Source organism: Ischnura elegans, chromosome 5 (genome assembly GCF_921293095.1).
Source record: "Ischnura elegans chromosome 5, ioIscEleg1.1, whole genome shotgun sequence".
Taxonomy (NCBI): domain Eukaryota; kingdom Metazoa; phylum Arthropoda; class Insecta; order Odonata; family Coenagrionidae; genus Ischnura; species Ischnura elegans.
Window position 1 is genome coordinate 109,539,321 of NC_060250.1, and position 11,589 is coordinate 109,550,909.

Sequence of the window (11,589 nt, forward strand, 5' to 3'; positions counted from 1 at the left end):
TTTTTTTATTGCCTAAATCGAAAGATTATTACTCTTGGAGTACGAATTTCAGACTTTTAGATTTTTAAATTACGATATCTATTTTTTGCGATTAAACGAAAAGTGAAAAATTTCAAGCGCGCGAAAACGCGACGGCTAATGAGGAATGATGGGAAAAAGTCCATGTGACGTATTTCTGGTTCCCCCTGCCGCCTTGTGAGGTGACCTTGGGGCGAGGCTTGAGCGCTGATACGACGCAGGCTGCTAGCAGGTAGCTGAGTACCCTGCTAGTTGGTAGCACTTGGCTTAAATAAGGATTATTATTCCCCTATCAAACGAAGGAAACTTTCCGAACTTAGGTATTTTAAATGTGTGATTATTAAGAGATGTTTTCCTGATCTCTGTGCCTCATGCATGCATTAGTAATCTCAGATGATGTAAAACTCCTATCTACTCGTATAGAAACTAGATCCCTGTGACGTCATGTGGAGCGGAATCGCATTGGCGCCAATCTGGCCTTCTTCAAATGAGGTTAAAATTGACCGTTGCCATTCGTCTGAACTGGGATTTCTAAAACCAAATAATTTGTATATCATGAATACACTAATGGTGGGTAAGGAATCGCAATCATTGCATTTCGTTTTCTTTGATGAAGGAAACTACCCTATTACATTCTATAGGTAATCAGGCCATCACATTTCATTGTATAAAATTTATCCAACCCAATTTAATCTATGCAGAACTTCACGTAGCATTATTTTGTAAATTGCACAGGGAGTAAGCCTCCATTAACTCAACAAATCCTTCAATTTTAAAGGCATAAGAATTTTAAGTATTAACAACCAAATATGTACATATTAATATATAATTTAAAGATATGTATCAATAGCACATATTTTTCTTCATCATTTAGGGAGCCATTCAGGTATTGGGTAGAAAAGGAAATATTTACAGTCTAACCTATCATTTCCAGAGATTTATATATTTTCAAGCCATTCCAATATTATGTATGCATCATTAATTCACCATTGACAAATCTAACAGGAGTGAGCACAATCATTTTTCTCTAAATGGTATCACTGAGGATAAGTTCAGTTTTTCATGTATCAAGAGGATGACACTATCAAGAAATAACCCTACAATGTTTAAGTAAACACTGTCTGCTTGTTCTTAAAATTAAATTCAATTTTTTTTTAATGCTCACTTCATATTTTCGAGGCTTTTGTCATTACAATTCAAATTACTATTAATGAAATACATTTTCTCATTAATATAAGTCGTTAATGTAGTTGAATTCCTCGTTGCTACAATACTTCTAGGTGTGATAGGTATATTAATTTTGTCTATAATAGAGAGGTCACAGTAAACAAGTATGAACCGATTCGGATGAGAAAGATAGGCATAGGGATGGGACAGGTGGGTTTGTAGGACTGATCATCATGTAATTCGCACTTGAAAGTTACAGTGCTTGAACAGTTTCAAATCCTCATGTTGAATCTTAAGAGACAAATCATTTCATACTCTGCTACATATTCCATATGTAGTTATATGCTTCGAATTGCAGTTTTGATGAGCACTCGATTTTTTACAACAAATTAAGGTATTAATTAAGAATAGTGTTGTAACAGCAAGATATTTCCCATGTTAAAGTATTTTTCCAGGATATTTTCCAGTCTGATTGCATAACTGGTAGATATACACCAATGTACAATAATGTCAAGCAAGTGGGATCACATTTTAACAGAGAGAATGACTCAAAATGAATGAGCATTGGTGTATCGTCGAAAAAATTTCACGAAAATAAAGGTTCACTAAATAATTTCAAACTTTAATCGATAGTGATTATTCAGTACATTGGCAGTAAATCATGGGTTTTCTTTCCAGAATGATACACTTAAAAGAGCCAAAAATCCTTGTTTACATACAAGTACGCAATTTTGTACATATTATTACCATCTGTAGCATATCAAGTCAAGCTCACTTATCACAGTTTAGTTCAGAAATTATCCAAATGGAACGAATTCTAGAATTTAACAGTGAACTCGAGGAATATAATTCAACTGGAAGCAGTTTATAACCAAGTATCTTGGCTCCTTCCGTATGTTCTGCTTTCATTCAAAACATCTTTGCGCCGTACAACTTATGAACAGTCAAGTTATTTCATGAGCTGTAATATCCCAAAATATTCCACAGCTGTAAACTTTAATTGATCAGAATATTAAAAAAGACTATAAGGTAGATTGCCTGAGAAATTATATATAAGCATGTGACACTGATAAGGTCAGGAGGCAACTTTGATCATGGAGACTTCCTCCGTCGTTCCTTTTCATTTTTCTAAACAATACAAGGAATTAAAACTAATTCTAATTGAACCAACTATTTAGCCTTTTTTTATAAAATTTTCAATAACCAAAAGGCATTTCATGGGGGATCTGATACATACCAAGGAATTGTTCTCATGATATTAGTGATATGCTCTCCAAAATCATGGTGACCAAAACCAAACACACCGCAAAAATTTGTTTCAGTATAAATTATATTTTATTAACTAATAATTGTAGTCATGAGGGATTCTATATGAAATTATCTTCACGCTGAATTTCAACACCAGGGCATTGTCATAAATGAAACCAAGTTTTGAAAGTGGAGGACATTTCACGGGTCTACTTAAGATGAAAGGGAAAGTTCATCAGTCTCTCAGTCATCAGTTCATCTCAGTCACAAGGGTCATCAGAGCTAAGTAATTTCAAAAATTACATCGTCAAAAGTTGATCCTTTCATGGTAAGGTAGGCTTGGCATCACACAATTCAAACAACTAACATCTACATACCCATATGTCACTACAATGGCATACTTCCAACTCTGAGCTGAACTGAGGCAAGGGATAATATCATATTTGGAGGAATTCAGACAACACTAAGCACAGTTACAAATCAAGGATTGTCTACATGACATGAATTAGGTAAATATTAGAATAGAGTAAACATTATCAGAACTGAAATCACTATGCGAATCTGGAGAGGAGGGCAATGAATAAAAACTTGATTTCATCTAAGTGTCGCAACTTGTGTAGGAATTCTCAATTTAATGGTCTCCTCCGTACAATGTTTACATAAGGATATACTTCATTTTCAAATGAAATGACATTTTTAATCCATGCAAGACATCACCATGAAATCCTATGGTATTTTGACACAGTAATAATGACCACCTAGCCTTCACATAATCTGCAACTATAAATAAAATGGAAGACCTTGATTACCAGTATTTTACAGTAACTCAGGAGCATTCACATTCCTCCACATCAACATTGAATTTAGCCTGATAGAGAAAAAACATTACTTCGTAATGTCACTTCGAACTATGTTTGGCTCAGCCATTGTCATCACTTTCTTAGTTCATAAAATACAAGTGTCAGTTCAGTAAAAAAAATTGCATACAGAATGATTATCGAGGTAGCTATCAAGATAAAATATTCTCATTGAAACTACACATCTTTCATATTATATCCAAATGTTAAATTATCATTAGAGAGTAATCGTATCAAGTAACTTGGACTCTGGAAGAAAATAATACAGCAAACTTATACCAGAAATTATCGAATGGCTAAGAATAGTAATCCTCAGCAGTTCCAGATTTCAGCCTCTCAGTGATGTGTGACAGCAGGTTGTTGGGTAAACCTTGTTTAAATATCTGGTGTTAACAAGAACCTGCGGACTCTGCAGTTTCCTTAAAATAGGTCACTTAATTTTTAATTTGGACAAATAATGAAAACAATCAATTTGAAGTATAAGCATACAAAATGTCACACACCAAAAGAAAACCATTGGTATTGTGCTACTGGATTATCTCAAGATTTACACTCAAAAGAATGTGCAAACAAGGTTTATAAATTCCAAAAAGGAAACAATTTACTGTCATAATTCACTACCCATGGACTGAAAATATGCAACATGAACTTAAGAGCAAAGATATGTTTCAAAAAGGAATCTTGAAAATATTTAAATTCTCGTAAAGCCTTACGGAATTCAAATCTCAACAAAACCAAAGTTCAGTTTTTCAGTCTTTTAGAGATAGATGACAAAAAATGACTTAATTGATGCAAACTTCAAGTTAGAACAGCATCAGCCGGGCCTCACCTCCTCTCAGATCTCGTACCATTTCTATGACCCCCACGACCCCTCGATCCTCCTTTTGATATTTTGGCAGGAGGGCCTGTGCTTCCTGTATTAGAAGTATCATTCCCATAACGTGTAGAACTTTTGCTACCTATGGAGTTTTGAGATGGAGCTCCACCACTATTTTGAGCTCGATTTGCAGCTGTAGATGGAGGAGCTCCAGAATTAACCAGAGATGGGGTTTGGTTATTATTAGGTCCACCATTATTGCCATTACTAGGACTGACTGACATAGCAGTATTTCCACCATTGTTTCCATTCCCACCAGGTATGCTGTTACTCCCCGAGCCATTATTACCACCTATGCCACCACCAGCAGCAGGGGGGCCCTGGTTAAAAAAGGGAGTTAGGGCTGGATTTGGCTCACTCATATTTGGTTGTTCAGTGAAAACCATACAGAACTCTCCCATTTTCTGGATGTCCCCATTTTTTCCGGAATACAATGTCAAACAATTACGCCATATTGCAGAATACCCCTTGGTCAGTCGAACAATGTCTCCGGGAACTAAAAGCTGCCCTGGTTCATCCCAGAGGGAGACATTGATGCATGCTGTAGGATCAGCAACTTTACAAGTTCGTACTTCCCGATTCTCCTTTGTAACAGTAGGATGGCCTATTTCCAAAATTATAAACACCACATTAATATTCTTCAGTCCAGGCCTAATATCTTTTATCTGTACATAATCCATTTCACTAAATCTAGTGATCTTTGAGTCACGAATTTTTAACACAAATCACTATCGGCTTTCGGAATATAGCCCGTCTGCTCGATTGATTATAATTTTAACACGGATGTTCATTTACGCTCCATGATGAAGAGACAAAATTCTGCGACTTGATAGCAGGTTGACGATGACATCAGCTCCAGGTGACTTATGGGTGTCACCTCCTCACAACAAATGCATACGAGCACCTGTTGACACCCAGCAGTGAATCCCTGTACAGGTTTTGGAAAAGCGAAGTTAAATAAAGAAATTAACGGGCGAACGGCATAAGAAAATGACACAAATAGGGTTTTTTATTCATGAAAAAAGAAAAAAACTACAATCGGTAAACCCAAAATGAATATTCGAATAAAAACAGCCTAATTGACAAGGTACTCCAGTTTTTCAAAAGATCATCCACATAAACAATAACCCTTTCATATTGATTGTGGGTGACTAAATCGACAGACGTCTTCATACGACCACCATCAAAGAGGGAAACGAACTTTATACGATGATATTAAATACTAGTCCTTACCCTTGAGATGAAGGAAAAATAAAAACGTTAGATACGCCAAAATCACAAAAAGAGTTAACTGTATCCCTTTTAGGTAGAACTAGAAGTAAGGACGCGACCCCATTTCCATTAATCAATTACTCCAAACACCATAATGGTTCGTGAAATAGCTTTCCACTCCTTCAGATGAAAACATTCCCAAGGTTGATAACTATATAATTTTTACATACATTCCAATGGTACACGAAGACAATGAATAAAGTCTCGTTTCAATACTTTCAATGCTAGCTTTAGATATGTAATATTGACCCTGTGCGCTTCATACCCAGGACAGATGCTTAAAGACGCCTCTTGCACTCTTCTCAGCAAATATGGCAGGACCTCAGGACAGGAATTCAATCAAAGCAATTTTTTTCCCATCAAATAACCCTTACGAATTACATTCATTACACCAACACACTCAGCACTTCCATCTTCTCTCATGTCACGTGATATACTCGCCATCGGTCGCCATGTTTTTTTGAAAACCACAGCGACAGCGCCCAGGCCCAGCTGAAAACTCAACTACGCCCCTTCCAATGGTAGTGGGGTAGTGGTTTCTGTCACGGTCTTAGAATATGAGAAGGTCTGGACACTCTCCGTTCAGGCATGGTCATTTAATGAAGCCGTTTCCCGTTGAGGCCGGTAGGGGCGCCACCTATCCTGAAGGGCAAGTTTCCTACGTATCTGTATACGATACTTCAGTAATTATGAACTAATTTATGGCAAAAATGAATATAAACACATCGACAATGGTTACTAGTTAACAAGTTCATATGCACTTAACATCTTATAGCGAAAAATACCTAGAAATCGTTCTCATACGTGAGTATTAATCAAATGGAAGGCGTTGGATTTCAGCTTCGTCTGCTTCCATACCTTTGTAAAATCAGTTACAGCCATAACGAAAGATTGTCAGCAGTTAAAACCTTTTGTAGTGAGGAAAGGTATATTTAAGGAAATAATTATTTATAGCTATCTTGTGGTAAACGTTAATATAAGTTGTCATAGAAGCTACGTACGCACCATTGCCTCTGAGCCCATCGGCATGTTTCCACGGCCTTATAAGAATATAGATGTTATTCCTTGCTTTCAAACACTATTAACAAATATAATATCAGAAACGCAAACGGCTTCTTACCAAGGCCGAAGTGAAATACTTCTTATGAAGTGACGTGTGTTAATGTTTTTAATCTCCTGAGTCTCAATCAAGTGATAATAATAATGGCAGGGCACATCAAACCTAAAAAATGATTCTATCCTAGGGACGTTTTGCGGGTATAGAATAGGCATATTTAATCGTTGAACGGGGTGAATAATTTCCGGAAGAACCATTATTACCGTTAAAGGCTATTTTATAACGATGCTTGCCTACTCACCAAAGGAATAATTTGAGATTTAAAGAAGTAAAATACCATATGAAATATAAGAACGAAAGAGATTTTGCAAATAATTTCCGAATAAACTTCCACGAAAACAGTGCAATGGATATAATCCGAGGGATTCGCGGATGTCTGATCACTTTCAGGTGCTGGAAAATCTGAAATATTATCCCTCGCCCAAAAATAAGATGAGTAGTACGACAGCAGGGGTGCCGACTTACAAAAAATATTGGGGGGGGGGCCAAACCGAGGACCTTGCCCCGGTAAATTTTATAAGTTGTGAAATTTAAGTTTTTTTTAAGCATTTTAGAAGAGCCATATGATCAACATTAGAACCCTGATCACTCGAATCTCGATATCTGGATCGAAAATTGACTAGCCTGACACATTTTTTCCTCACGTCTGTTACGAATTTTTGGGGGGGCTCGGGCCCCCTCAGGCCCCGTGGAGTTGGCGCCACTGTACGACAGAAACCACAGGCTAATACTGCTAATACGCGGTAAATGTACTTTTCATGAGAGTTGCACGCACCATCGATAACAGCTGCATTAAAAGAAATCATCGAAAGAGGTATTAAGAATGAAAACGATTCACATTTTTCCAACTTATATAATGTACACACACATCAAATCTACATTTCCAGAATGATTACACAATGCTATTGAAACTGAGATTATTTATAGAATCAATGCAAGGTAATGTCATGAAAAATTAATTTTAAGTACTCACAATTTAACATTTCTATTAATTCTTTCTATTACTAATTTCTATTTCTAATTACCAATCATTCTAAGAGATTCAATTTAGTAGGAGAGAATGATGAATACTTGATGAAAGCCGTCGCACACCTTGCATTTTCTCAGTGTTACTTCATTCCTCCACTGTGAATGACATTGACCACTGGAACAGCAGAACCTGTAATTTAAAATATGTATAAATTTTGGAGCTTTAGCACACCAAAAAAAGGAATCGTACAGCTATTTCATCGCTTCTCAGGGTCCTTGGGGACTCTAAAAAGCGAAATCCCCGAAGTCTTGTGGCCATAACCAGTGGTGCAACGCGGTACCACACACGTCCACGGCATTTTCCTTTTTTCAGTAAATCCGCGATATATATCCACGAAATATTAATGTAGAACAATAAGGAAATAATGCAGAAGTCTAAAATTCGAAAATAAATGAAAACTAAATCTTAATCAATTACAAAAATGACTATTTCCACTCACCTGTAGTATGCGCTCAACAATACGGAAATAGGGTTGTTCACCATATTTTTTTTATTTAAGAAATCGAAAGATCGTGCTTCAGAAGGAGCAATGGCAATAATATTATGCTATTTTCTTAATTGTACATGTTTAGAGAAGGCTTTAAACAGTGACAAATTTTACGTTACGCCAAAAAGCCCTACTTCCATCTTGAATTGATGTGTGACGTCACAAGCCTGTAGATGCCCTACTGCAGTGTTGTTTAAGTGGCTCAGCAGGGTTATTCCACTTTTTTTCAAGATCTCCAGCGTCTGCCGCCAGATCAGTGTTTAAAGAAAATCCAAATTTATCCTTTAATAAGAGTAATAGTAAGCAAAATTACCCTTACTTGTACATATTTATTGCTCATCATATCATAAATAGCACTACAACGTACACATTTCACGAGTTGTCTTTTTGATACGAATTATTCGAATATATTCCGAATCAACTGATTCAATGAAAAACTTGACTCACAATAAATATAAAACACTAATAAAACATGATAATCGGTTTTCCAATCACTATGCACACGCTAAAAGAATTTGCACTCCTTGAAGTTCGAAAGATTCTCCACACCTCACTTCTCACTCATCACTAACGACTTAGAATCAGTTTACGTTATTTCACATTAACATTTCGAGGACAATGAAATGAATAGGCTGAAACAAATAGCTAAACCGGTTATTGTAACATCAAAAAACTTCGAATTTCACTATTACTCTTACCGTAACCAAAATATGACCAAAACAAAAACAAACAACAGCGCAACGAAATTCGTGAAATGTAAACACTCGTGAATGCTCAAAATGAATAGGTAATAAAATCAAACGGAACTTAGAAGCGAACAAACGATTGAAAATTAATATGCGTTCGATGTATCCCTAAAGCACAACTAGCTCAAATATGAAAAATATCCCCTAGGCAATAGTTAGATACCTTAGATCGAAATGTATAGGGTTGATTGAACTAGCATGGAAGAAATAAATAATTTCGTCGAAGCAGTTACATTCACAACTCACTTCACTCTTTACTTCATCGTCTATATGCAATCATTCACTTAGGGGTACATTAAGGGCACAAATTGTGTTCACTTGCACTAGAAGCACAATGAAAGTTCACTGCACGTAGTTTCCTAGCAAATGCAGCAATACAAAACTTTCAATTCCTGTCAACGCTACATACATTGCCTGCCTAACTTGAAGAATGGATTTCATGTCGCCTTGATCCATCCGGAAGCTTCATGCACAACATAGGCCATTTCAAAATAAGGAATAACCTTGGCAAATGTCCAGTCGGCATGCAGAGTACTCAGCTTGGCATCGAGCGATCGAGGGTACAGGCCAGCCGTACAGGCTTGTGTCGTCATCACCTCTATTTCAAGATGGCCGACCGTTTTTGGCGGCGTTTAAAATTGTTCGAATTTTGATTGCTAATAATTCCATCATTACTTTTTCAACGCATCTGTCATTCATCCCAATCAAAATGAAATTACATCAGAAGTGATATACATTCGTTTTTTTAGACCGTTTTGATAGGCTTGAACAACCCTATTAACTTACCCGCTAATTCTTGCCCTCCAGAATACGTGGCGCCGCCCCGGCAAACGTGCGGCAGGTTGAGGAAACGACTTCAATAAAAGACCATGGGTTCCCAATGGAGTGGGATAGGAAGTGTCATGGGGCTGGTTTCTGTAAATGGGACGGGTGGGGCGGAGCCTCCGAGCCGCTCCGAGCGGATGGGAAGCGACACGTAACATATAGGGGGTTTTGGGCAGGATTATTACCAAATGTGATAATATCATGAAATGTCTGTAATTTTTTGAACTTTATATTCTCGAATATCTATGTGTATAGATTTTTTCTGCTTTAATTTTTGTATTATTTTTTACTTTTGCGTGTATAAAATAATTCACCTTTTCCAACCTTTTGTTACCCTATGTTTGTTACTGCTTTACCACCGGAATAATTCTTTTTTTCAAACTTCCTCTCGTGTGTAAAATTGCTTTTGTATCATTTCATGTAATAGCATTTCTTGCTTTACTCTTTATAATGATATAATTATTTATATTATAATAGATAAAAGCAGGGATGCAACGTGGATCCAGGATTTCTTTCTGGGGGCACAAGCAAGGCGGTATCCAGGATTTTGTTCTGGGGGGGCACAAAGATACCTCGTAATACAAAAGGAACGCAATCATAGAGGTATTAAAAATTTTGTATATTTTTCAAGGATCTGGGGGGGGGGTCACGCGACCCCCCCTTGATCCGCCTAAGGATAAAAGCAATACATATATTAATGCATAAGGATACCAAGCTTACCACGCATGGGGCAGAATTGAAACAGTGATTCTATCTGATGGTTTACTTGTGTTAGGATAGAGTGAAAACCTGATAGTCACAGGCTTGTGAATGTCACACATATTTCCACTGCTGTGTGGAATAAAAGTTTTTTGAGATCTTAATTGGAGTCCGAGACTTCTAAGAAAAAAATCTTACACTCATAATTAAATAATCTTATTAAGTGTTCTTATATTATATCCTTCTATTAAGGAAGGAACAGGCCAGCGAGATTGACTTTAGAGGGGAAAAGTGCAATGGAGGAGGATAATCTTGGGCCGGGGATCTTAGATGTGGAAATCGAGAGAGCCCTTCGTGATATGAAGGCTAAGAAAGTAGTGGGCGTGGACAATATCCTGTGTGAGCTTCTGAAGAATATCGGGAGGAACAGTAAGAAAAGGTAGAATAGTAAGAGTTTAAAGAAAATGTTGGTGAAGAGTCTGATCTTGAGTGTTGCTCTTCACGGAGCGGAAACGTGGACACTTAAGAAGGAGGATGAGAGAAGTCTGAAGGTTTTCGAGATGCGGGTGTGGCAAAGAATGGAGAAGGTGAAGTGGACACAGAGGAGGAGGAACGACGAAGTGCTGGACATTGTGGGTGAGGAGAGGCAGCTTTTAGATGAGATAAGGAGGAGACAGAAGGTATGGATGGAGTGAGTACTTAGCAGAGAGCAGATGTTTTAGACAGTTTTAGAGGGTAGAATGTTGGGTAAATGAGGGAGAGGAAGGAAGAGAATAGGATTTTGGCCTTACTGTGAATTGAAGAGATAAGTACTTTAAGGAATGGGGCACTATCAGAACGCTTCCTAAGCATTCCATGGAAACCTACCTCAATCAGTAGAATACTCTTATAATAATCTAAGGGTTCCAACACTTCATGTAATGTCTTTTCATCACATATTTCATATTCCAAATGTACGTACGAATTATATGTATCATCTACCAATTTTTAGAATAATTAGATTATAACAGCCTTTGTAAATCAACAGATATTTTGCTTTCATCACAAATTGAATTAAAAAAAATTGTTCATCAAAATTTCTAATATTTTATTTTTTTTTCCTAATGCAACTATCTGTCTTCCGTAATGTTTTGTCAAAGAATATTTTTCACCTTAATAAATATTATTATAATGCCACGATGACGTAATGTTGAGGGTACCCGTCTGATGATGGATTCATCTTTCAACATAGAAAATTGAGTGCAGC

General features: G+C 36.9%; 1 protein-coding gene across 1 annotated transcript; it reads right to left on the reverse strand.

The window, feature by feature from the left end:
• Window positions 1–1,780: 1,780 nt before the first annotated feature.
• Window positions 1,781–5,956, reverse strand: LOC124159412 (SOSS complex subunit B homolog). Its single transcript, XM_046535205.1, has 2 exons — window positions 5,705–5,956; window positions 1,781–5,095 (listed from the first exon to the last, which is right to left on the reverse strand). Exon 2 carries the CDS (start codon window positions 4,845–4,847, stop codon window positions 4,116–4,118), a length of 732 nt encoding a protein of 243 aa, XP_046391161.1. The 5' UTR covers window positions 4,848–5,095; window positions 5,705–5,956; the 3' UTR covers window positions 1,781–4,115.
• Window positions 5,957–11,589: the final 5,633 nt, after the last annotated feature.